At 40.9% G+C, this 26,890-nt stretch overlaps 2 protein-coding genes across 3 annotated transcripts; one reads left to right on the top strand and one right to left on the bottom strand.

Moving 5' to 3' along the window:
* Positions 1 to 212: 212 nt before the first annotated feature.
* On the bottom strand, positions 213 to 15,094 carry tecrb (trans-2,3-enoyl-CoA reductase b). 2 transcript variants are annotated; one of them, XM_079499650.1, is made up of 12 exons: positions 14,992 to 15,094; positions 11,529 to 11,579; positions 6,468 to 6,519; positions 6,186 to 6,230; positions 5,565 to 5,668; positions 4,417 to 4,532; positions 3,268 to 3,373; positions 2,920 to 2,992; positions 2,776 to 2,819; positions 2,488 to 2,545; positions 2,259 to 2,347; positions 213 to 1,191 (listed from the first exon to the last, which is right to left on the bottom strand). In XM_079499650.1, the coding sequence occupies exons 1-12, from the start codon at positions 15,031 to 15,033 to the stop codon at positions 1,018 to 1,020; spliced, it is 954 nt and encodes a 317-aa protein (XP_079355776.1). In that variant the 5' UTR covers positions 15,034 to 15,094; the 3' UTR covers positions 213 to 1,017. The 2 variants fall into 2 exon arrangements, with proteins under 2 accessions (XP_079355776.1, XP_079355775.1); XM_079499649.1 differs by lacking the exon at positions 14,992 to 15,094 and having other exon boundaries at positions 11,529 to 11,869.
* An 856-nt stretch (positions 15,095 to 15,950) lies between these two features.
* dnajb1b (DnaJ heat shock protein family (Hsp40) member B1b) lies at positions 15,951 to 19,355 on the top strand. The gene is made up of 3 exons (XM_079498098.1): positions 15,951 to 16,344; positions 17,041 to 17,636; positions 18,229 to 19,355. The coding sequence occupies exons 1-3, from the start codon at positions 16,125 to 16,127 to the stop codon at positions 18,454 to 18,456; spliced, it is 1,044 nt and encodes a 347-aa protein (XP_079354224.1). The 5' UTR covers positions 15,951 to 16,124; the 3' UTR covers positions 18,457 to 19,355.
* Positions 19,356 to 26,890: the final 7,535 nt, after the last annotated feature.

The raw sequence follows: 26,890 nt of genomic DNA, 5'->3' as shown, positions 1-26,890 counted from the left end.
ACTGAATCTGACTATCAACTACAAAGACGTTGAATGTGGCAGTATGGTTGAACTGTAAGTTGTATTTGTACAGTTCACTGAAGAGAGTACTGTGTACTGTTTAAGTATCAACAAATATTACCTTCTCCCTAATTGGGTCAAGACCCAGAAGTGGGGGAAAAACTCCATTAAAAGTGAGTCCTCTGGACCTAAGTCATAATTTAGACCACAAAATCATTTGGTTAATTTTATTTTAATAAATTACCTCAAACACACAATTAAAGTTCCAACAGAAAGCACAAACCAAAAGGTCATCAGATTCCACATTTTGATTATTGGGCAAGTTTTAAGATGTATTGAACACCCATTCTTCAACAGATACTGCTGCTAAGAGATGTCCCTTACTTGCACAAGAGACTGCGATATTCTGTCTAATAGTTTAACACATATTGTTTTCCTGTTATCTGAATTGTTACTATTATTTCTTTCTCCATTATGTACTCTTTTATACCAGTTGTGATGTGACAATGAACTAAAGTTAAAGATACAGAACCTTCTCTAAAGACCACAATGTTCTCCCCAAGACCAACCAGGAGGGGTCAGTGGTGACATGGGATACTCAAGAAAAAACAAAAGACCAAATTTTTTTGTGATGAGGTCTGAGTTGTTAAGACATCTCGCTCACATTTGCTTACTTTGTGTCTGTTGATCAAGATCAGAACCAAGCTTGGAGGAAGAAGAACCCCACGGCAAGTCAGATAAAAGTCACAATTTCCGTGGTCTGAATTGGTGGTTTGCCAATAACAGTTCAGGGCAAAGGCATAGTGTTCGACTACATCAAGTCCCTCTACTACAAGAGTGTATGCGACTGGGAAATGGAAGGGTATGTTTGTTACAGAACAAAAAGTAAAAAAATGACTTGAATCCTTTCCAAGACATTGGTAATCGGCTCCAGTGTACACAATGGGAGAAGAAGCTCAGCAGGTGGAGGGGTACTTGCTCCTACAATGAAGGTTAGGGGGAGGGAGAGAGGGCCATCTATAAAACGAAGGGCAGGATGGGTGAGCGCAGAGGTGGGTAGTCGCGGAACTCCTTGAGGTAGCTGCGATGCTTCCCCTTGGCCCACACAGTCATTTGGATGATGCCCACCAGAGTGAAGAATCCCACCGGCAGACACTGGGTCATCAGTGTGAAGCCAATCCAGGACCCCAGCTACAGGAGCAGACAAGACCATTTTGCATTGTTACTCTGAAAAGTCACAGTTTAACCTTTTATTGGTGTCCCTAATTATTATGCAAAAAAAAATATATATTTTGATCATTTGCTAATTGGATGCAATGAGGCATAGTAGGTTTAATTGGAGGCAGACATTTACCACCAGAGGGCAGTAGTTTACTATAGGTTGCCATTGTCCTGGGTGTAAGATAAAGTTGCCAGCTTCATCACAAGGAACCAGACATGGCAGGTCATCCCTTGTCATTACAAATTGCTAAATGTGAATCATATATCCTTGCCATTGCCTGTATTCAAGACAACACTTATGCCATATCGCAATATTCAAAATCAAATGTCAGGTGTATTACAAGCACATGTACAGTAACAAGCACAGAATTTGATCTTTCATTTTGGTGAAGTAGGCTCTGCTTTATTAGATCAAGGCCCCTTACACCAGTGGTTCTCAAAGTGAGGAACGGGGAGCCTTGAGGGTGTTACAGGGGGTCCCCCTTGCCATTGGATCTGCACCAATCAGCTAGGTTATCTCATAGCACAATGCTGCCCAGCCCTCCAGGCCAGAGCGTGGCACCAGTGCCAGCAAAATGCCTACATCACTTCCGCCCGAGCCAGAAGTGATGTAGTCTTGTATATGTAGTGTAAGCATAGGGAAGGGACAGACGATGGCCCCCAGAGCAGCGATGGTGATCAGCGCGGCGTCGCTTCCCGACAAATAACACAAGCTACGTATTTTGGCGGGGAAACGGTTAATAGGCTATAAACATGGAATTTTTGCCATTCTGAGCATAAATAAGACTAATAACCTCGTGCATGTGTACCGCAGATTATCATGTTCGCTGTTTCTACAATCAGAGGCTTATGGATGCTAGCCACGGAAGCAAACAGAGGCTTAAAAAAAAGGTAAATAAATATATTTAAAAACAAAAAAATCAAATCTCGTCTTTCTTGTGGATGGCCAAGATGACCTTAATAACTTTCCACGAGAGCTCTCGAAGAAAGCACGGAACGAGATAGGAGGTTATCCATTTCTAAAAAGAGCATAGTACCTCATATGTGTAGTTGGGACAGGAGACCAGCAAGAAGATCCAGGTGAAGGGATTCTTAGTTGGGTAGGGTATCTTCCTCGTCTTAGAGCCTGGGTAAGGAAATTACAGAAATAGAATAAAAATGAAGCAGCAGTGGACTTATGAGTGCTTGGTAGGCCAGAATCGATTATGTACAGTTGATTTAGGTTACTATAGTGTACTTGAAGTAGAAATGCCTTCCACAGCGTACCTGGAGGGCGGAGGTTCCGTAGAGCGATGTGGATGGAGAAGTTACCGATCTGACAGAACTGGGGATTTAATCAAAGGCAGTGTGACTCACTGATTGTTGGACATTGACAGTGAGGCAATTACTGAGCGGAAAATGTAATTTATTTCCAACACTAGTGTTAGAAAGACACACACTAATGTAACAAAGCATGTAACATTGTATAGTGCATACATATAATTATATAAAATACATTATCAAAACCAAACAAACCAGCCTTTTGGTGACATGTGTACAGTAGAAGGCCCTTACCAGAAATAGGATGAGGGCCAGTCTCACTTGTTGCTCACCATAGACTGCAACAAAGATATGCACACTTAAAATGGTATACTATACAGGTAAGTAACACAATATAACAGTGTTTGTGTGCGTGTGTGTGTGTGTGTGTATACTCACGGGGGGTGGTGTAGAGTGGGTGATTGACATAGTAGGCCATCCATGCAGCAAAGCCCCAGTAATAGGTACAGTTCTGAAAGAGCAGACTCAAGTAGTCAAAATGTATTTAAGGGGGATCCGGTAAGGATCCGGAACCGTTAAAATCCTAACGAATCCCAACCCTAGTGTCGAGGTGTGCCTGAGCAAGACACTTAACCCCCAACTGCTCCCCCGTGCTCAGCTTAAAACTTAATTTTAATTTAAATATTATTTATTATATTATCAGTGCGGCTTTATGCTAGCTTTTCATTTCACCAAGGTGTATTTTAACACTACGATGGCTCATTCTCATGCAATGTCATGTCTCACCTTGAAGATGTTGCGCAATGGCATGGTTCCATGTGAAAAGCGATGAACAAATAGGGTCTCCAACAGTCTCTTTATGTAGTGGAAGGAGTGACACATACAGGCCAGACTGGGTGAAAAGAGCAGAGACAACATACAGTATATTATCCCTATTGCAGTGGGCTTATTGGCCAGAATGCTTTAAAGGACAACTTTAGTTTTTTTCAACCAAGGTTCATGTTTTAGGTTGTTATTAGAGAAAGTAAAAGATGAGTGTTCATTTTGTTTCATTTGCTGCTTTCTTTTGTTTTAGCGATTTTAGCTATTTTTGACAGGGGGGCGGGGGCATTCGAGCATGGGGCTAAATATGTATTTTTTTACAACATTTTATAGCGATTTATTTTTTATTATTTACTATAGTCCTACTAGAACCCAGGAAATTACATCTGGCCACAAAAGATCAGAGGATCTACTGAATGTGAAGGGGGGTACTATAGGGGGCTGCCATACTGTTTTATATGGCTCAACATGCCAGCAAGACACTTAACCCCCAACTGCTCCCCCGTGCTCAGCTTAAAACTTAATTTTAATTTAAATATTATTTATTATATTATCAGTGCGGCTTTATGCTAGCTTTTCATTTCACCAAGGTGTATTTTAACACCCCCTTGTTGTGTCACCCCCTTCACATTCAGTGATATTTTGTGGCCAGATGTAATTTCCTGGGGTCTAGTAGGACTATAGTAAATAATAAAAAAATAAATCGCTATAAAAATTTGTAAAACAAAAATACATATTTAGCCCCATGTTCGAATGCCCCCGCCCCCCTATCAAAAATAGCTAAAATCCCTAAAATGAAAGAAACAGCAAATGAGAAAAAAATAACACTCATCTTTTACTTTCTCTAATAACAACCTAAAACATGAACCTTGGTTGAAAAAAACTAAAGTTGTCCTTTAACGAGACAAAATCATATCAGACATTATAAGATCTTTATGCCCAAGGGGGATAAATTGGCATCTGAATAAACAAAGGTACAACAGAAGGAATACCATCACTGGCATAAAATTTAATATGAACTCAAAACACAAAGAATATTGCCGTTTCAGCTATGCAATTCCAGAAAACAATTTTGCTTAGTGTAATTATGTGTTGTTGTGGATGGGGACTCACTGTACAACCCAGTGTTTACTGGTGGTGAAATCATATTTGGTTGCGTAGATGAACGGCACCCTGAAGTAAAACATCAGATAGATGAGCAGAGGACCAGCATACTCTGTCAGGAATACCTGAGAAAAACAGTTGAAGGAGGATGGCTAAAGCTGGACAGTGCTACTGCTTACTAATGAAAATAACATGCATATATCTGTAGCATCTTGTGTGTGACTAAATAAACATAATGAGAGTAGATGAGATAATTAAATTACCGGTATATCTTTTTTTGTAAATTACTGCTTCTATTTACAGTACAGATCCTAGGTTAGCGTAATAACACCAGTTAAACAACACTTCATGCGCTTCTCTCCTGATCAGCATTGACCAAGAGTCTTGTCAGATCCAATCAGGTATATCAGGCCCCATTTAGACTGGCAGGCAAATCCAGCCTAAATCAGATGTGCCATATCCAGATTGGAATCTGTTTTTTTTATTAAGTCTATACACATACAGTCAGTGGAATCTGACTTTTACAAATCCGACTTGAGCCACATTCAGAGGTGGTTTCAAATGTGATTCAAATCTGATTTCTAAAGATACGTCTCAGTCTGAACGCAGTAACTTGATCCAACCACCCAAGTCGCATATCAAACTGTCCAAAATGTCACTTGCAGTGCGACCCGAGCGCCACTGCGGCCACTGACGTCATTACAGTGCGCAAGAATTGCATTTTGATTTAAGAGAGCGGCACCTTTATCATGCATGGATTTCTGTTGTTGCTGCTTGTCTGATCACTTGCAAATGCAGTGTGAAAAGTCAGGACAAAAGATTGGATTTGAGAAATAAATTGGATTTGACTGCAGTCTAAACTCTAAATGGGGTCAACAACAGACCCAAGACCCTTGCTAATAGAATAGGACCTGAGCAGATTCAATTTGTTGGGATGGGATGAAACCTTCTCTCTGTGCAATCCACCTTGCCCTTTGAGAGATCTCAATATAGCACATGATGTAACTCTCACATAGGCACACACACACACACACACACACTTTTTCAAGACTTCCAATCTTCAACCTACTTTTCAGAGCAAGACTGAACCTGCACGTACGTGTGCACGTACGTGTGCACGTACGTGTGCACGTATGTGCATGTGCATGCGTACTCACTGTGACCCAACTGATCTGGGCTCCCAGGTCTCTGAAGTAGAACGTTGCAGTGGTTCCTACAGGGAGGTGCTGGAGAACATCATCGTCCTTCAAAGATTTCCCCTCTGGAACAAACATACACATGCTGAGACCAGAGATTATTATTTTGTGTTTGTGAAATAGCATGAAAGCAGTCCACCACAGTATTGCTCTGTTCACTAAAACAAGTGGCATAATTTGTAAAACTATGATGTTTGGTATTATTGTTCCTGTCGTTCGTTATACATGCAGGAGAAATTGTAGATTGAGAAACATTTGACACATATTTGACACCATTAGTTTTATGGAAGATGCTTCTGAACATGTACAAACATTCTTTAATCTTCACAGGTTCACATAAAATATCTATTATTACTGTAGGGCTTGACCACATGGTGCAGAGCAGTTACAAGCCAAGAGAAAGACATGCAGGACTTTACGGAATCCAAATGACCGTAATCAAGTTGTGATGACTGTGAACTTTAAGCCATGCGATACACAAATGCCTCCACTTATACATGCCGCCAGGCATTGCTGCCTCATTCCCCGGATATTATATATATTTATAAAACAAACAGAAACACCACATGTGAGCTGGCTTACTGGCATCAAGGCGAATGGACTGTCTGGCCGGATACCACTGAGGATCTGAAGCAGAGGAATGGAAACACAGATTAAGTACAGGGCATTCTCTGATCAGGAAAGTGACTTATTAAACTTGAAGCCTAATTTATACTTTGTCTTACGATGGTGTTGCTTGCTGAAAAGTAAATATTTGTCAGGCTAAAAAGATGTGGTACTGTGGAAATCAGAGGTTTCTGGTGAGCGACAACGTTGTGAGACGTATAAACTTGGCTTTAGAATGACATGGGAGACATGACTCACGGCTCTTGTTGAACATGGACTTGATCTCCCCGATGGTGGCATTTGGTTCGACCTGCAAATATAAAACAATGAATGCCCATACATATACACCCACATGCATGCATGAACGTACACATGCATGTGCACACCACACTCACGATACACACATTAATGTTCTCATTTTCCTGCCATGTCTGTGATTAGCTGTAAATTTAGCTCTGGCAGTACCCACTCTCCTCAAGCATGGGAACTTTAACAGCTGGTAAAGTAGTATTATTGGCGTGTGCGTGCATACATGCATGTATGTGTGGGCACGCACACACAAAGCCAAAAAACCCATGACGGTGTCAGCCCACCCACCAGCGATTCCATAAAGCATCTAAATATAACACTCAATGACAACAATAAGGAACCATGCGCAGACTGACACACACACACACACACACACACACACACACACACACACACACACACACACACACACACACACACACACACACACACACACACACACACACACACACACACACACACACACACACACACACACACACACACACACACACACACACACACACACACACACACACACACACACACACACACACACACACACACACACACAATGAGCTTGTAGCTATGCTAATTTTGGTACACGTGACACCACCAGAGCACAACCTAAGTATACTGGGCCCTTAAACTGATGGCCCTATCCTTTTGGCCAGTGGCAGCTAGACTCCACATGCCACATCGAGACTCTTCCGTCATGGACTCTGTAAATCACTGCGTTCCAGCTGGCCGCCATCATTGAATAAATCCTTGATTCCTGCCTGGCTGCCCCCCAGGGTGAAATCCAGCCTTGGAGCTTTGTGACATCCTGGATGATCTACAGAATGTTGATGTACATGGATAGGATACATGCATTGCTGTCTGGATCCAAATGTTCCCCCATCCTAACTAAGCTTTTATTGTTGTTTGAAATTCCAGATTAATCTGAAACCAGGTAATTAGGCACAAGATCTTTGAGTGTCTTCATTTGCTTTGATGCCTTAGTTGATAACCGTGTGCTCCCCCAAAAGTGGGGGGAAAAAAATGTGCACACGCCTGTTTAATTCACTCTGTGTGATACTACAGTATCAACATTTCATTTATAAATGTAAAAAAACATGCATAATATAAAGATTTCCACTGAATGTAATAATTTTGGGTGTGGTCCTATTTTAGCATTGGTATTGAATGAAAATCATGTATAAATTAGCACCAGCAGGTTAAACGAGACTGGGCTGACATGACATGCTGACGCTGTACACTCCATCTTATGTGCAGCTTGCTCTATGCAGGTCTTGCAGAACATTGCACAACATTACCAGAAAGTAGTGGGTGTGCATTGTGGTGGGCCAGGAGACCCATGTCCAATTCTGTCTTTACGGGTCCAAAATGACAGAACCATAATGGATCTGGCAATTTGTTCCAATTATCGCTAATGGGCCCATGAAATTCTACCGGTTGTTGACAGTAATAACCACAATGGAATCTAGCCAACTGCAACCTAAAATGAGGGATCCCCTCCTCCTATGAATTAAGTGACAAGGAAATTCAACTGCATGGACGATTAAAACAACAGCTGCAGTAGCATACATTGTGTATATTAGTCAGTTGACCGTTTGTGTGGTGATTGGTCCATCACGTAGGCGTTTGGTTCATCAAATGGAACGTAAACTAATTGGCAAAAAAACTTTTTGTCATGGATTTAACTGTTGAATCGGTTTTCAAAACAAATGTACATACAACAGTTATAGATACATGCCAAGTTAGCATGCACTTTTCCTCTGCTGACGCAAGTTGCTGGTGCACTGCTCAACCTTTCCCTTCCTTATTTTGAGCTGCTATAATCTGATCCTAGGGTAGCGTAATCATCACACAAGTTACACTTTATGCGTTTCTCTCCAGTCCTGATTACGGGTCTTCTCAGATCTAACCAGGTATTTTACATAATGATCAACAGATCTGAGCACCCTTGTTCATAGAATGGGAGCTGACCTGAATCCAAGAGAAAATAAAACATGCAACCGAAACCCTTACGGATCTCAGGTATTATTGGGTTTTTGGCTCGGGAGAATACATGACACATAAACTACTCCTGCAGCAAGAGTGCTTGTTATTTTCTCATGCTATTTTACATTGTTGGTTGCAAAATATATGGCAAAGACACCAGAGTCATTGAATCTTAATATATTTGGTGTCGGGAAGAAACCACCTAACTCCAAAATGTTCATCTTTCAGGAAATTAAGAAAACCATATATTTTGAAAACAAAGCAATACTGCCTCATCAAAGTTGGTGTTGTGACTTTATATATTGTCAATTATTTGCATGAGAGGGGGAGAGGTGGTGGAGTTAGCTGTTTTAGCAGACAGTTTGAGGGTCCAATGGCGTTAAGAGGTTTTGTCCAAAGCACTTTTTTAATACTTTCCATTGGTACAATATATTTTTTAACCAACACAGACATAAAGGATGTTCAATAGCACTGATTCATAAGAAATTTTGAGTTAGGTGGTTACATGAGCAGTGCACTAGGGAAAATTAAAGTAACCCATGTTAAAAGCAAAGCATAAAGCTTTTCTTTCTTCCTGGAAATAAAACGTCTGGGTTTCCGAGGCTGAAGCTAATATTATTTTAAGCATATCAGGGTGACATTTCATGAATGTCCAAGAAGAAGAACCCAACCATTTAGTCAAACATGATCATTAATACCTTGCTGTGTTTCATAACTGTTTGGACACCTTCCAGAATCAGCAAACAGATGGAGATGGGGATAAAAACATTGTCTTAACTTAAATGTTTGTATTTGGTGCCAGTAGCCCGGTACTGAAATCTTCTGCTGCTAATCGTTAATTGTTTTATGTTTTTTCCTTTTTTTTTACTCTTTTGGTCACAAATATTTGTGTTGTGTAACTTGTGTTCATACCCTTACATGTTGTTATAACTAGCTTAACACTCAAAGTGTTCACTGAGTGCAGTCTCTCAAATGACATCACTGTGGAAACTCCGCTAAGCTGACAACACCGCAGAAAGCCATGGTAATCCAGGAGGGTGGCACCTGATACATGGGGTACTCCTGAGGAGATGGCTTTGACGAGTTGGGAATGCCCTGCTTGGCAGGGTCATCATGCCACTGTAAACTTGGTTAAAGCAACTCTATAAACCTCTTAACTCTAAAGAACTTTGACCAATAAAAAACAGTAAAGGTCCCTGCACACACTGGACGCATTTTTAGCTGTGTTTTTCCGTCGGTTTTCCGAAAAACGTGTCCAGTGTGCAACCACCTAACACTTTTTAAGCATGTCTGATTAAACAGTAATAATGACTAAAACTGTTTAGAAACTGTTTTATTCCACTACTCTGTTTTAACTGTACATTACCTATGGAAAGGTATTATTACACAATGGTATGGAAGTACTTATTAAATCTACTCGATACATAGTACATTGTACATTTGAGCAATACATTTTCCACTGTTAACACATGGGTCAGTCAGTAGACTTAAATTAGGCCAAAGTCAGGCTGTTTGATACACAGTACCCTGGTGGAAGAACACAAGCAGGGAAACTGAACCTAGAACTACTACACTGGCGGTTAGGCTAGCAGATCATGTTTAAGAGCTGCCTCCATCTCATGTGTGTGTACAACAACCAAGTCCTCTGACTTGGTTGTTGTATATCCCATCTTCTCACACACATTTCTAATAATGGATGAGGCTGGCTTTATTTACTAGGGCTGCAACGATTAATCGTAATCAAATCGATTATTCAATTAGTTGTCAACTAATTTAGTAATCGATTAATCGAATCGGCAACTAATCACTAGAGTTTTTTGCAATTTATCATATTTCCCACTTAACCATAGTTTTTCCAGTGTTAAGTGTAACTAAACTAAAGAGGAGTGAGCCATCTCTCTTCCCTTACAATATGATGATAGTTGTACAGTAGCGACTGCAAGGAAAATATGACACAACGATTATAGTATCAAGAACAAAACATATGGCTTGAATATTTATTTTTAAATTACTTATTTGAGTTCAGAAGAGTACTGTTCCTTTTAGACTGACACATGTGTAGCTATTCTTTAATCAAATGTATGCAGTCAGAATAAGCCTAAAGACACCATGAGTTGCTTTAATTAATTTAAATTTTCTTTATCTTTTATTTGAATAGCAGCCTAATCAGCAGCTAATCAAATTAACTTTTGAATGAATTATATGTTTTGTTAGTTAGAACATGTCTAAAATAACCTAAAATATATTTTTAAGGTGATAGCTAAATAAGTGTCATAATCCGATTAATCGATTAATCGATTAATCGATTAATCGGCCGATGAATCGATTATGAAAATAATCGTTAGTTGCAGCCCTATTATTTACATAGGGAAACTTTAACACAACTATAGTTGCTTGAAACTTTCAAAACTAAATTGCACTTGACTTTGTGTAAAGCCATTCTGCTGTTTCTTACCAAAAGGAAAGCTTCACATTATATTTTTTTGTATTTTTTGTGAGACAGTTGTACGATGAAGTATAAATTGGTTAATTAGACGAATCGATTTAGTCAATTATAATGAATTTAAATTTCTTTCACATTGATTCGTTGATGACGATGTATTAAAAATATATGTAAAATATGATTATAATTGACCTAGCAGTTTACAGCAATCAATAAAATAATGGATGTGGCAATGGAAACGGTAATGTTTACAATATATGCCAGTCTAGCTGCTGCAAGGCAGCTATACTTTTACAAGACAGCTTTAAGTAGAGTACTATAAACTCTCACTGACTGACAGACAGCAAACACTGTAACCCCAGCTGTACATAAGTCAGAAAAGACTTACACACAGCCTTGGCGACTACAATACTATAGGGGCCAGCCAACACCTGTTATATTGTGCAAACACAGCGCCACAGGCACAAGGAAGGGCAGAATTATCACACACCAATTCATGGACAGGACATCACTTTGAAGACGTTAAGAAGGGGAGGTTAGTAATGACTTATGAGTAAGCTTTAAGAAAAGAAAAGAGAACTTACCTTGTCCAGGAAGCATAGCTTGTCCTTGGTCTTGGCACACAAGATCTCCACCTCAAAGAAAACAACAGCCTTTTTAGGTTTTTTAGCGGGCTTTCGTTTGGTTGGGGCAGGGGGTGGCAGCAGTGCTGCCCCGTTATTCCCCTTCTTAGGGCCGGTGGCCTCTAGCGCTAGAGCATCCATATCCACACTCCTCCTCCTCCTCCTCAAAGATTAGTTTCCTCCTTTCCTTCACTTTTCCCCTTTGTTCTCTCCTCGCTTATCACTTCTACCAAGTGTTCTTCTTACCCAGAAACACACTAAAGCCAGAGGAGAGAGGCAGCTATCAGCTGTGAAAATAAATCTCTCTGTCTGTCTCTCTCTTTCTCCCTTGCCACTCTCCAGTCCCTCCCTCTTCTTCCTTTCTGTCATTCTCTCACCCTCCCTCCCTCCTGCCTCTCATTCCTTCACTCCGAACACGCTTCTTTATTTAACTGCCAACCTACTCCTGCTCTGTAGAGTAGAGACATGCAGCACATGTGGATGTGTGTGTGTGTGTGTGTGTGAGCGTGCACAGCAAACTTCTGCAGGGAAATTATTGATAGTAATAATCTGATCGTATCAGATATTGGACATTTATCTAGAACATTGTCAGGAAATTACTCCAGAGCAAGTGGATTAATTTTGCAACAACAACAAAAAACACATCACCACTATTAATGACACCTGGAGACTCGACTGCTGCCACCCAGCATTAAGATAAATAGATCTACCCAACCCGACCCCCTTTCCTTGCCTCCTCAGCTAAATATAAACATCTACTGCTGGCTGTGCATAACCAAGCCGACCCCGACCCCCCACCCCTTATTCATCCCTACGTAATGACCTCATGTGCCTAATTGGTCATTGGTCTGTGAATTTATGCCTCATATTATTTCAGTTCTCTCTACCTAGCCTAGGACCCTAGGTCATTGTCTAATGATTGTCTCCACTCCAATATCATAATGGAACGTCCACATAATACATAAACTGTAAAATCTTCTGTTCATTTAACTCTGGGCCCATTTGGTTCCATTTTGTACACTCTCAGTTAAATTAAAACACTGAAGATTTCTACTGAGTACACATGAGAAAGCCTTTCCTTCCACACTAGGGTGATAATACTCCAGACTCCCAGGGGCTTAGTCAGGGCATCCCACCCCCTCTTTCCAAAAATTACGGCACGACAGCTAGCCAGCCAGCAGTCAGCTCAGTGAGTACAGCTCTGCAGGGAAGGATGGCATCCGTCCACTTAAGGGGAAAATTAGGGCATATCATGGTGGTCAAGTAGTTGTGTCTTGTGTGACCTTTATCTCCGTGCACTGTAAAATCCTGAGTGTTAATTTATGCTGATAGTGTATAAATATAATCAAATGGTTGGTTACATTTTAATTTGCAAACACAAATTCATGTAAAAAAATAGGATTTTAGTACTGTAGTGTGTGGAAGGAAGTAAAACCCCCTTGTACCGTTTATGAAGGACAATATAGTGAATATACAGGAACACAATAACTTGCAAAACACGGATAACAGCCAAACAAGTTCAAGGCATCCCCAAGCACAGTGCCAGGTCTATCCAAACACTGTACCTCCCCCTTCATGTCTAAATAAAGACCCCTCCCGCGACCTGCCTGGGTAACCAGTGACACGGTACCCTACTACTTACTACTCTGTCCTGGTATGGTGCTTTGACCTGTCGGTAAAATGTCCTTGTAACTGTAACGGCACACAGTTCCCCAGAAAACATCCAAGGAGATCTGATATCAGACTCTTGAGCTCTTTATTGCCCGTTTGCATGTAATATTAATGATTAAGAAATGTAATCTAGAATGGCTGTAATTCCTTCTGGATAAGGGAAGGACACCAGCTAAACTATCTAAAAATCACACCCGTGTGAACTGAGTGGTGCAAGGTCTTATATAGTCTGATCAGCTATGTCAGTGACGTCACACACTAACCATAGCAACCATGCTCACCTGTGCACGGACACGTACAGGTACACAAACATACAGACAAAGCTGGTTGTTGGAGTGGTTTGCACCACTCAAAAATATCACACTACTGTGAAGTGAGAAATGGCATCACAAATGCCATTTCTCAAAAATGAAGTGAGCGGTGCCTTTTGGGGACCGCATGTAATTCATAATATGATGAAATAATATGATTATGATGTCTGAATGATGATGTATTGATCCACATGACGTGACATCACAGGGGGCGGAATAAAAAGGAATAGTCACATGTTGGAGCGGCTAGCACCGCGCAAACATGGTACATTTAAATGATAGCATTAAGCAATGGCGTCTACATCATGGTGAGGTGTTGGGGTCAGTGGTAGTGTTAAAGCCGAGCTGCTGGGTTAGTAGCAGCAGGTGTCACTTAAAGCCTTAGGCAGCTCTATGGTGACACCACATGTATAGATTGAGAAAATACAACTGGACTGGTCTGACTCTGAATATGAACAGAATACATACTGCCATCACAATTTCAGTAAGATCTTAAAATGTGTTGTTGGGGGCATTTGAAGAACGATGTGTATTCATAGTTTAATAATATAATAATGACAAGCTGTAGCAGCTTGATTTTTGCTATCACCGTATAGTAAAAGTCTACGGTGCTCTCTACTGGTATGCTGTCACTCACAACTATTCTACCAGAGTGGAAAGGCATGACAAGTGGTTGGGGCAGTTTCTGTCAGTTCCTCTGAAATGCTGTCTGGTGGGTTTTTCATCCGTATTAAACTACATTTGTTCCAGTTAAATCATTAATAGCATATCTACAAGCTATTTTCCAATAGCCAAAGTATAAAATAGGGCTTGAGTGGTGAAGAAGAAAGGTGAACAATGAACATCTCATCTTTGTGGAAGTTTATCACCCATTGGTTGCTCAACATGGCCTATTCGCAATCACAAATACACCCTGTTGGGATTGTGCAATGCAAATTTCAAAATCACACCTTTGAAAAGGTAACTATAGGCCTACTGGCTCAAATCAGCGACATGATGTTCAGTGGGGTTGAAGTTGAATCATTAGGCAATAAGTTATTGCTTAATCGTTCAACTTCAACCCCAATCTAAGGTAAGAGTTCATAGGCCGGGGACCGGCCGGGTGATTCACTCTAGCCATCACATAGATAGTGAGCAAAAGCTGCGCAAGTGACATAAACAGTGACTACAGCCTATACATTATTTAACAATTCGATGTATTGTACCATTGTACCGTACAGACAGTATGTCTAAAATTGCAACCATAACACAAAGGCCATAACCGACCATAGCATCCAGCCTGAAAACAGGCGAGGTGGTTATCGCATGACTCACAAGACCATTATCTTTTCATAATTCATAAACACATGTGCACCATACACTACTGATTATTTCGTATTGACAGAAGTAAAGGGAATGTTTATTCCCCATTGACGGTTTAGAGTTACACAGACAATGCTCACCTCGTAGTGCTTCATCTTGGCTGGCAGCTCTCTTCCTATCATCCGTGTTGAGTGACAGCTGGAGTATCCAATCGGAGGGGAGAAGGGGCGGTCACTTTAGCACGCGTGTTCTTAACCCAATCAAATGTCGCGTACCGTCGAAGGAAGCCTTCTTTTTCGCAGTTAAGTGAGCCTGGGACCGAGGCTAGCAAATAGGAACAGATCTACAAGCTGACAACGCGTCGCTATCCGGTCGCGATGCGAAGCTTACTCTTGTATATCTGTTCTTTTTGGATAAGACTTGTTGAAGGATGATGAACTCTTGATGATAGGCAGCATTATAAAAACGTGACTGATAACTGTGTTTTAGTATTTTTAATTTTGTGTGTGTGTGTGTGTGTGTGTGTGGGGGGGGGGGGGGTATTTTTGGATACCCCAGACAGCTGACTTTTTGCATGATGTCATGTCACCAATGACAACCATAATAATCATAATAATAATAGCCCCAGGAAGAATGTACTGTATAGCCCAGTCCTAGAAAGTGACGTTATTTGTCTCTTATTAAATACAATGACAACACTAACTGGATCAACTCGAGAAGGTTTAGAGTACTTTTCACAAAGTTCAAGTCAAGTCTGAACATGCATTAATTTGTAAACAAATCAGACCTGTTTTTTAAGGCAACTGTCAAATTCAATCCCATAGCCTGGAAGAGGGACAGAAACCTTGCTGCTGTGATTGGTTATTTAGTCCTCGCGTCACCAGACTTTCCACAAGTACCGTGTTAGTTCAACTTCAGCAGCAGCTTTAAAGCTAATACAAAAATAGTCTTTATAGTTTAGGGCAGGCCAAGGGTTCACAGAGCAGTAGCCTTAATATTATTATTATTATTATTATTAAACTAAACAATTATTCCCAATCCCTGGTATGTAGTCTAAAATAACCAATCACAGCGAGAGCGTCCCTCTGGCTAATGGGATGTGGACACTGAAGATAGAACCAGACTGTTCGTGGTGCTCATGGAACATGCTGGAACTTTCTACGGTGCGTTATAATAACATGGCCGATGAGCACCTACTGACACTATACATGCCTGCTGCTGAGAGATAGGTGCGCCTTTACAAAGTAACAACTAAACACAGACAGACAACTCGATGGTCAAGATGGGCAAAGACTACTACGTCATATTGGGCATTAAGAAAGGCGCGTCGGAGGACGACATAAAGAAAGCGTATCGCAAACAGGCTCTGCGGTTCCATCCCGACAAGAACAAGTCACCAGGAGCCGAGGAGAAGTTCAAGGAGATCGCAGAGGCTTACGATGTTCTGAGCGACCACAAGAAGAAAGATGTTTATGACCGCTTCGGTGAAGAAGGCAAGTGTTTACATTAGTTTACTGTAAAAGTATAGTAAATTGGAACTTGGACGTTTTAGTATAACTAACTCACTCCTGTTAACTTTTATGGATTGATTGGATACTTTATTAGCAGTTTGGAAAAAAGGCACAGGAAATATTACAAATTGAGTTTGAAATAACAGTCGTCAGTCGCCACTGTAATAGTCGAACAGAGTGACAGTGATACACAGGCTTTTCTGTTTCAACACATTGTAATAGAGACTGAGATCTTCTATAGTACATTATTATAATTTGTTTGAATTCCAAACAGCCAGATTATCAAAGCAAACATGAGATTGAGGGCGAGGCTTTTGGGGTGCGACGTGCGTTCATTCCGGACGGTTCTGCTGGGTGGAGCGGTGTGTCTTATCAAAAGTTTCCACAACAGTCGACTTAACGTGTGTGCATGACACAAAGAACCAATTTAGGCACAGAGATCCACAAGTCATGATTATGAAAGAAATGCCTTAATGTTTAGGGGTTTAAGTGCGTTATATGAATAGCCAATATATTCTTTCTAATCAGACTTAGCTAAATCAGACTTAGCCTCATATTCACATGTATTGCCTCGCAAATTGTGGCAATATAGTGTATTGTATAGGCCTATGCAGGCCTGTGATGTGGATAAGCTGCTTATCTCTCTCTCTTCCTCTCTCCTTCTCTCCCTAACTGCAGGTCTGAAGGGTGGAGGCCCCACAGGCGGTGGTCCCGGTGGTCCTGGCACTTTCAACTACTCTTTCCAGGGTGATCCTCATGTCATCTTTTCAGAGTTCTTTGGTGGCCGCAACCCCTTTGACCAGTTCTTTGGTAATGGGGGCATGGGCGAAAACATGGACACGGATGACCCATTTGCACGCTTTGGGATGGGAAGTGGTGGAATGGGGGGCTTACCCCGTTCATTCAGCACTGGGATGGGAGGTATGGGGGGTCATGGTGGTAGTAGTGTTGTGAAGCGCCAGGACCCTCCTGTGGTGCATGAACTGCGCGTGACCCTGGAAGAAGTGTTCTCGGGCTGCACCAAGAAGATGAAGATCTCCCACAAACGTCTGAATCCTGACAGGCAAACGATAAGAACAGAGGACAAGATCCTTGAGGTGGCGATAAAGAGGGGATGGAAGGAGGGGACCAAAATCACTTTCCCCAAAGAAGGTGACGAGACCCACTCCAACATTCCCGCTGATGTAGTGTTCGTTTTAAAGGACAAGCCTCACCCAGTGTTCCGACGCGACGGCTCCGACATCATTTACCCAGCCAAGGTCTCCCTTAAAGAAGTAAGTTATTATCACATCAGCTTTTCACATATTGTCATCATTCTGTATGCACTATATGCATGGCAAAAACCATGCATATAGTTCATAAATTCAAGCAAATGCTTTTTAGCTACATATTATTGCCCACTTAATTGACTTAAATCATATACTTCATTGATTTGGGTTCTCCAGGGCTGTATATCTATACTAGGTCTGCTATATGTCCTCTACAACAAAACTCTTTGCAGAAATTTGCAGATCTACAAGCTCACAACTGTTATTTTTGACAAATGTTCCCCCCGGAATTAGGACCACACTGTGGTTAAGATATCATTGGAGGCCTGGGCCATGGCTCAGTGGTCCAGGCACCTTGGCTGGTAATCCAGTCTGGCAGTGTGCCGCGGGTTCGGTTTACTGCATGTCTTCCCCCCCATCTCTCTCCCCATTTCCTGTCAGCCTACTGTCTGTCCCTCCATAAAAGATATAAAATAAAGGCGAAAGCCACAAAAAAAAAAAAAAAAAAAAAAGATATCATTGGAAATTGTAATTTGGAATGGATGATGTTACCAAAATGTGAATGAATAACTTTGCTCTTTTCTTTGGCTCCTTTTAGGCCTTGTGTGGCAGCACAGTCATTGCACCCACATTGGATGGCAGGACCATACCTGTGACAACCACTGACATTGTGCGGCCAGGGATGAAACGGCGCATCACAGGGGAAGGGCTGCCATTGTCCAAGTCCCCCAGTCGTCGCGGTGACCTCGTGGTGGAATACGAGGTGACATTTCCTGAGAAGCTTAGTCAGAATGCACGAGACAGGATCGCCCAGGTGCTGCCATAAATGTCAGGACAAGAAGCAACAAGGACTTGCTTATGGGGATTATTATTTAGCTCAATGCTGCCAAGACTTTGACTGAGCTGAAAGAGCCTGGCATGGCCAGAGTAATATCTCTATGTGTGGAACCTGCCTTTCCATGGGACGGATTTTCCCCACACAGTATTTGCATACTGGGCATATTGGTGCCCCATAACTTAGGGGGCAGGGAAATCCAATCACATCCGAGCGAGCGGGGCCAGACTAATCCGCCAAGGGCTTTATTTTTTTATTTCTTTTCCACTGGCAGATTCATATGGTTTCGGGCTGAACATCACATGGGAAAGATTATGAACTATAGGCTAAGGAATGAAAGTGATACTACTGTCAACTTTACTATGCAGCCAAACTGTACATGCTTGTGGCATTTCATAACTTTGGGTGGATGGATTTGGGGTGAATGTTCTATAATTTGAGTGGGGATTGTACTTCATTGCACTTGATCATTTAAAGTGACATCACTTTAAGAGTTTGTGATGTATAGTATGTCTGTATACATTATAAAACAACCTAAATATCCTGAGCATTTGAGACAGCTTGGAATGGTTTAGGAAAAAAATTACCTTTTTTATGGTTTTCTGTCGGTTTGTGTGGAGTGGAGTTTTTTTTGACAGGAGAAAGTTATTCACCAGCTATGTCAACATCTTTTGTAATAAATAAAACGTCTTACTCCAAATAATACAAAGTTAATATATTTTATGTACTGTATCACCATACCGTGTGTGTGTGTGTGTGTGTGTGTGTGTGTGTGCGCGCATATGACGTGGGTGAAAATGACCAGGGTGTTGGGTTTATTGTGTTGAACACAAATTATACTTGAATAAAAATAGTTTTTATAGACTGCCCTAATTGATGTCCCCTGCTGGTGGAGTATGCGGGTGAGATGTATAGATAAAACCTGTGTATAAAAACAACTATATGATTCAAATACATTATTATACCTATAATAGACCTATATATTTTATACTTTTAAATAAATATGAAATGACCATGAACATAATTGATGCAGTTTATTCTCTGGAAAATTAATTATGTCCCCCTTCTAAGCCAAATCTATTTCAGATTCATTGCCTGGACATTGTTCATCATCATAATGTATTTTCTATTCTAATCTATTATTATTGAAATGTCTATCCTTAGTATATGGATCTGTGTAATTGTATACAAATGAATGTACATTCCAATCACATTCCCATCACGGTTAACTAAGATAACTAAGATAATAACTTGGGAGGTTACCCCCTCTAGGGGCAGTGACCTGTTCTACACAGGGTTAACGGGAACCATATGGTTCTATCAAATCATATCATTTGCGCTTCAAGTTAGTGATTAGCCGTGGCATATTCAGCAATGCCTGTGCCTATTCCAGTTTTATGTTCAGAAATCTTTAATTTAAACATCTTTTTAGTTTGGCCAATGTATACCTTTCCACAGGGTAAGCATTCTTATGCTCATTTGGGAGCCCATGGATTACTGGTGTGGTGTGTAAAGCCCAAACCACACCAAAGGGTCACCATGCAACTCCTTGGGTCCAAACGGTTGCAAGGAGTTAACGCTAAAACCGTCTTGACCCTTTGGTGTGGTTTGGGCCATTGAATTCCATGCGTTGATGCGGTCAACGTGCAACAAGACATATCACACAGCAGGGACAACGCTAAAACCGTCTTGACCCTTTTAGTCCATGAGCCAGACCCCCCTAATTTGCGCGTTAATTACGAAATGGGTGGGCAAATTCTTGTTTGAATTTTTGACTAGTTGTACACCTCAACTTCACATTTTTGTATGATAACAATACATGCACCCCTATATTGCCACATGCAAATTGTGACAACACATATATGATCAACTTTTGAACCTTACTTTGTGCAGAGACCAATCAAACCACTTTTCTGCATAATTCAAATATGGGGAATTGATTGGAATGGTTATTTTACTTACACAAAACTTCCATATATGCTTAAATGGGCTTTTAATGCAGTATTTTGCACACACATTACACACAAATTTAAAATAAGGCTTGCAAATATCCCCATTTTGGAAGTGTGTGCTAAGAACCAACATGTTCCTAATGGCTATAGAAAACTGCTCACCATTCTAAGCTTTAATATGAGTGGTAACATGTGTTTGTACGTTTTGTAACTCTAGAGATACAATCAGAAACACTATTATAGTGTGATAACACGAGCCAGGGCCATAGCTATAGAATCAAATCGGTGGGCAAAGCTGGTGTGATTTTTTTGACTTGTTGTGCATCTCTACTTCACAGTTTGGCATGATAACCATCGCATACACATAACTTAGTGGTCGTTATCATGCATTGAATATGTGGCCCCCTATATTACCTGCACACACATTCTTACAAAAATATATGATAAACGTTTGAGCCATTATTGTGTAGAGACCTATAATCACACCATTCTGCATAATTCAAGTATGGGTAATTGATTGGAATAGTCATTTTACTTATTCAATACTTTCATATATGCTTAAATGGCTTTTTAATGCAAAATTCTGCACACAAATGATCCATGCAATAACCAACTCCAAGAAGAGGACCTGATTATCACAGAGGCAGCCTTGACTGACTCGGAAATAAAGGACTGAATTTACCAGTGCTCCCACGGGATCACTGGGCAGGGGCCCTGCCTAGAGCCCGGGCAGAGGACTTTTGTGGCGGTTCTGGACAACCGTGGGTCTGACCGACTCGACACCGGGCTGGCTGAAGAAGTTCCTCATGCAGAAGACCCCAACACGGTGTATGTCTGGCCCTGAGACTTATTGACAGTCATGCCGAAGCAGGGTCTCACTGGAAACTGTTGGTGGGGCAGAGTGAATGGATAGATGATGTTGGTTGGACACAGGGTGATGCGTGGCCGTGGACTGAGAGTGCATCCTGCATTGACACCAACCACAGATCTTGCAGCTTTAGTGCATCTCGTGCTTTGTCTGACCAGCGGATTCGACCGTTATCTCTCTGTGCACGTTGTTGTGCGTCACGCACATCCGGCATGTAAAAAAGGTGATCTGTAACTGCCATCTATTAGCCAATTCATCGTTCTGTTGAGCTGGTCAAGTCATGGTGATGTCAGAAGTGATGTCAGCAGTATCACCTTTTATGCCCATCTTTGTCAGGCATGGCCAAATATGGGGTCTATGCAGATGTCAGAAGTCGGTGGGACGAACCCGTATTTAGGCATGCCCAAATATGGAGTTGCAGAGGCAGAGGCCTTGTGATGTCAGCTGTGGCCCGGGCAGAGGTCTTTTGTGGCGGTTCTGGACAACCATGGGTCCGACCAACTCGACACCGGGCACTGCACTCCCTGTGGGGGTGTAGAACGCGTGTGTCGAATTTGAAGTAGGTGGGGCGAACAGTTTTCGTGTGACATGTATTACAGACGTACAGCTGTACAGACACAGAGACTTTGCATTTATAGTTAGATGATACATTGGCTACTATATGGACATTGAATATTCCCTCATTTAAAACCTTTGACTTTGACATGTTAACAAAATGAAATAAGAATGTTGACTCTGTCAATACAATATTCAATTGACAGAGTCAGGCAAAATCAGGCATATTTTCCTATATAATGCCTAATTTGCATATTTAAATATACAATTTCAGAAAACTTGTAATACAATAAATCATTGTTTTCATGTAATTAATCAACTAGGGAAGTTTCATGGTGATCACTAGTTCTTAATTTTTTTCATCCTATTCACCCTTCATGTATATAGGTGAAAATAACAAAATGTGTGATAAATATGAAAAAGCTGCTCCTGTGGAAGTGTTATCATATATTAATTTACTTATATTGACCTTCTAAACAATTTAATATAGGTATGGTTTTGCCCACTCATTTCGTAATGAAAACTTGTCTGGCTCATGGACTATTTGGTGTGGTTAGGGCTTGATATGTCTTGTTGCATGTTGACCCACATTTACCCACGTTGACCCTAGTGATTCAACGCATGGAATTCAGGGTTGATGTGTGTAGGCCGGTGGTTTTCAAACATTTTCATTGATGCGTTGTGAGCTTGTAGTTCTTCTATTTTCAAATAGCTAATGTTTGGGTTAAGTGGTTAAACTGATTGCCATATATTATATATATTAAACATTCAACATTGCTTTCCCTAGCTAACTCTTTTCACTGTTTTTGAGTGGTGTAAACCACTCCTACGACTGGCTTTGTTAGTTTACGTGTCTGTCTGTCTGTCTGTCTGTCTGTGCTCAAAAAATGAGCATGGTTGCTACGGTCACCCAGTTCACCCGGGTGTGATTTCATTACGTCAGACATTACGTCAGATCAGAGCTGATCAGGCTATATAATACCTTACACCACTCAGTTCACACGGGTGTGATTTTTAATGTATTTATAGCATTTAGTGTTTATTTCTTTTTTCTAATAAAGTTGTTTTAGCGTATTTGGGTACTCAGAAAAGCGCTATATAAGTTTGAGATATTATTATGTATTAACGTATATTAACACATTTTGCTGCAGACCCTCTGGAACCCCCTCAAGGACCCCTGGACACCACTTTGAGGACCACTGTGGTATGATGAAGCTAGATGGTTTAAACAAGCTTCTGTTGTTGTCCTGGATGGGGTGTAATTTCCACTGGTGATGGTGAACAATTAAGGGTCAGTCCACATTACTCTATTGACAGGAGAGAATAATTTCAAATATATCTGTCTCATGACTTTAAAGGTGAATCATGTTAACAATTTGGCATGCCTGCCAACATTTCAGAGACTCAAGGAGATTTGGGAGGTTATATATTATTATATATTGTATGCTTACCTTTATAGATAGTTGTTTGTTTGTTTGTTTGTTTGATTGATTGATTGATTGAATACATTATTAACAGATTGCAAATATAGCACAGAAGAGTAACTTTAAAAAGAAATACAATGCTAAAAGGATTGAACCCAAGAGAGAGCATATGGCTTGTTTCCATTGGGGTCAAATTCATTGAAACATTTTGTGACAGACAAATATACAACTAGAAAAAGTGCCCTTCTGGGCACAGGTCTCCACCAGGAGGATAGGAGTGTGTGTGTGATGTTTGGCAAAATGTTTAGGAGCAATATAAACGTGTGTGTGTGTGTGTGTGTGTGTGTGTGTGTGTGTGTGTGTGTGTGTGTGTGTGTGTGTGACGAGGCTTGGCCAGTTATAGCGCCACCATGAGGCTGAGTTGAAAATGTTCACGTGGCATTTCTTCCAAAGCCTAGTGGGAATATATGCACAGTTTCACCACAATCGGACGCTGCGTTGAGTAGTTGTGGCGATTTGTACAAAACGGGTACAAAGCGGGCTACTCCTGAAAAGTTTAGAAGCCATACAATGAGGGTGGATTATGAGAAATCAAACAAACCCGTCTTGATCACATGACTATGGAGAGCATGTGTACCGATTTGCGTGAAATTTGGATAAAATCTGAAGGAGTAATATTAGAAAATGTGTTTTACATATGTCGGCCTCCTGGTGGCGCTATAAAGAGCAGATGTGAAAAACTCCAGGCAAAGGTTTTTCCTTGGCCTCTAGGGAGTTGGCATACAAAGTTATAAAATGTTGAAAATGTTCATGTGGCATTTCTTCCTCGGCCTAGTGGGAATGTGCGTGCACAATTTCACGGAAATCACACAATGTGTTCATGATTTGCAGCATTTTGTTTGAAACTGAGCACTCCTGCGAACTTTGGAAGCCAATCTTAGCCAATCAGGATGGAGTCTGAGAAATCTGAAAGACCCGTTTCGTTGAATGGCTCTAGAGAGACTGTGTACCAATTTGCGTGATGTTTGGACAAAATCTGTAGGTGTACGGTCCAAAAACTTGTTTTGCACAAAGCGGCCTCCTGGTGGCGCTATAACAGGACGTTCTGGAAATTCTGGGGCAGAGGTTCATCGTTGGCATCCAGGGAGTGTGACGGACGGACGGACACACAGACACACGGACACACGGACACACGGACGGACGGACGGAGTGCAAAACATACTCTTTCCCCATGCCTTTGGCCTGGTAAAGACAACAAGGGGTGTAACTAGGGGACCTGCCAATACCCATGATGCTGTCAGGAGACTTATTTTTTCCTTATTTTTTGCAGATGCAGATGAGCATTCATACATTAGACTAGAGCCTTGTGCGCATGCAGACTGATTCTCAGTAAACTTGAGGAGAAGCAGCAGTGAATGAATCAACCTGAGGCCCGAACTGACCTGAATTAGAGATGGGGTTGGAGATAGGGAGAAAGCAGGATGTGTTCATGCTTATATCCTGAAGAAAACCGTTTAATATAGTGACTGCAGGGGAACGTTTAATGGTTAGATAGGGAGCCAGGGGAACGTTGAATAGTTTTCATTTCATGATCTAACCCCGAAAGGCAGGACGAATCCACTTCATTTGCTTCGTGTACAATCAGATTATTGTACTTGTGATATCTTTTATCAGATCACCCATCTTCTCCATGAAGCCCTGGAATTAAGTTCTTCTTAGAGCATTCTGTTTTCACTCTCTACTAAAAAACACACCACAGTCTTCTTCAGAATCGTAAATTGCTTTTCCATTTTCCTTGGGAGGTCTGCTGGTTTACAGGATAAAGCATGAGGATCCTACATACTGGCATCCTTTGCTTCTTCTTCTCAGGTTTTGTTGTATTTCACCTTTAACCATTCATGTCAAGTATTTTATGTTATTTTCAAATAACAAACGGAAAACAGTGATTTGGTTTCTGATGTGCTCTGTATTTGTTTTATTGATTGCCATTTGTATTGAGAAAATTGCATATACAGTAAATATTTGCCTTTAAATTGATCGAGCATCAGGGTGTAAACATGCCTCCTTGGCAAATATATTTTATTTTTATTTTTTAATACAATTTGAATTAAAGCATAATGTAATCATTAAGCATACTACATACAATGTATCCATTTGAAACTCCTAGAGTGTACATATCCTTCCTCTCAGTCTTTCCGACATGATTAGTCAAGAACATACAACAATTAAATGTGACAATGTCTTTGTTCTATAGCTGCGTGTGTGGAGGCCTCCACGGCGTTGGAAGCTAGTGGGTTTGTTGGAAGAGAGGTGTCCATCCAGTGTTTACATGAATGGACCACAAACACCAGCTATGACAACTACAATAAATACTTCTGTAGGGACATGTGCTCCAGCCAAGACATTCTTCTTCAGAGCGAGGGGAAGGAGTCCATTGTTACAGAGCAAGGGCGATACCGCATGGAACACAACAGAGGTGATGGAGTCTTCACTGTATCCATAAGGAGTCTGGAGAAGACGGATGCAGGGAGATATCACTGCGGAGTGGACACACTCTTTGACCAAGAGGTTCATCTCAAAGTTCTCCATGGTAATTTATTTATTTATCAAAGCTTAAACCTTTTTTCATTATTTTATTCAGTAGTTTCTATACCTCTAAAGTTTAAACTCAACTTACTCCTCCCCTTGCAGGTACAATCTAACACCAGCTGCCTGTTATCTTGAGGGCAGCAAAGTAATATAACACAAAACTATAACATAACTGTTCACTTAATTCAGGGGTGGGCAACTGGCGGCCCGGGGGCCACATGTGGCCCCCACCTTCACTTAATGTGGCCCTCAGGTTAATGTCAGCTGGATAATGATATAATATTGGTTTCAGCTGTTTACAATTCCACAACATGCAAACATGACCCGCTTTAATTACTTCAGTCTAAATTAGTAGCTCATTGCTCAACACAAGTATAATTAAAAGGCATTTGAAATTACATAAAAATGTTAATTTTCAGGATTCCAATTCAAAAATAGTAAAAAATAATTCAACATTTCAATTCGAATATAGCAAAAATAGCCGATCTACAAGCTCAAAACGCGTCGCAGCGCGACGCGTTTTGAGCTTGTAGATCGGCAATTTTTGCGACGACAGTAATATATGGCCCTAGGGAGTGAGTGTGGAAATATAGTGGCCCTCTCCATCGTCAAAGTTGCCCACCCCTGACTTAATTAGACTTTTATTAAATTCTTCAAAAGCATACCCTGTGCTGCAGCCTCTGAGCTGTTTGTGTTTCATCATGACTGATGACATGACATGATTCTATTTTGCGCGTCCAGGCTAGAGCACTAATCTAATCTAAGTATAATGTTGACCTGTCACAGCATCTATTCTAAAGGATCCAGATCATTTACTTAGTTAATGAAGCATGAGGCAGTTTTTCTTAAGCTATTCAAATAAAATGAAAAAATTACAACCAAATATTTAATAAAATAGGGATAGCAGTGACTTGTATAAAATCAAAATGTCAATAGTGGAAACACAAGGACAGGCTATGTATTGTAGATAATTTCACAGTAGCCTAACCAAACTTGATCTTGTGATGTCTCCCTCTTACATCAAACATTACAATGGT

This window comes from Electrona antarctica (assembly GCF_951216825.1).
Source record: "Electrona antarctica genome assembly, chromosome: 4".
In the NCBI taxonomy this organism is placed as follows: Eukaryota; Metazoa; Chordata; class Actinopteri; order Myctophiformes; family Myctophidae; genus Electrona; species Electrona antarctica.
Note: the sequence above shows the minus strand (reverse complement) of the source record. Positions and strands in the feature narration are given on the sequence as shown.

Excerpts from the sequence above, each read along its gene's own strand:
- tecrb (XM_079499649.1), bottom strand. The coding sequence starts at position 11,708 with ATGGATGCTCTAGCGCTAGAGGCCACCGGCCCTAAGAAGGGGAATAAC. Across the intron at positions 6,231-6,467 it reads GTCCATGTTCAACAAGAGCC|ATCCTCAGTGGTATCCGGCC; the intron begins GTGAGTCATGTC and ends CCTCTGCTTCAG. Across the intron at positions 5,669-6,185 it reads GTCCATTCGCCTTGATGCCA|AGGGGAAATCTTTGAAGGAC; the intron begins GTAAGCCAGCTC and ends TGTTTGTTCCAG.
- dnajb1b (XM_079498098.1), top strand. The coding sequence starts at position 16,125 with ATGGTCAAGATGGGCAAAGACTACTACGTCATATTGGGCATTAAGAAA. Across the intron at positions 16,345-17,040 it reads TGACCGCTTCGGTGAAGAAG|GTCTGAAGGGTGGAGGCCCC; the intron begins GCAAGTGTTTAC and ends CCCTAACTGCAG. Across the intron at positions 17,637-18,228 it reads CCAAGGTCTCCCTTAAAGAA|GCCTTGTGTGGCAGCACAGT; the intron begins GTAAGTTATTAT and ends GGCTCCTTTTAG.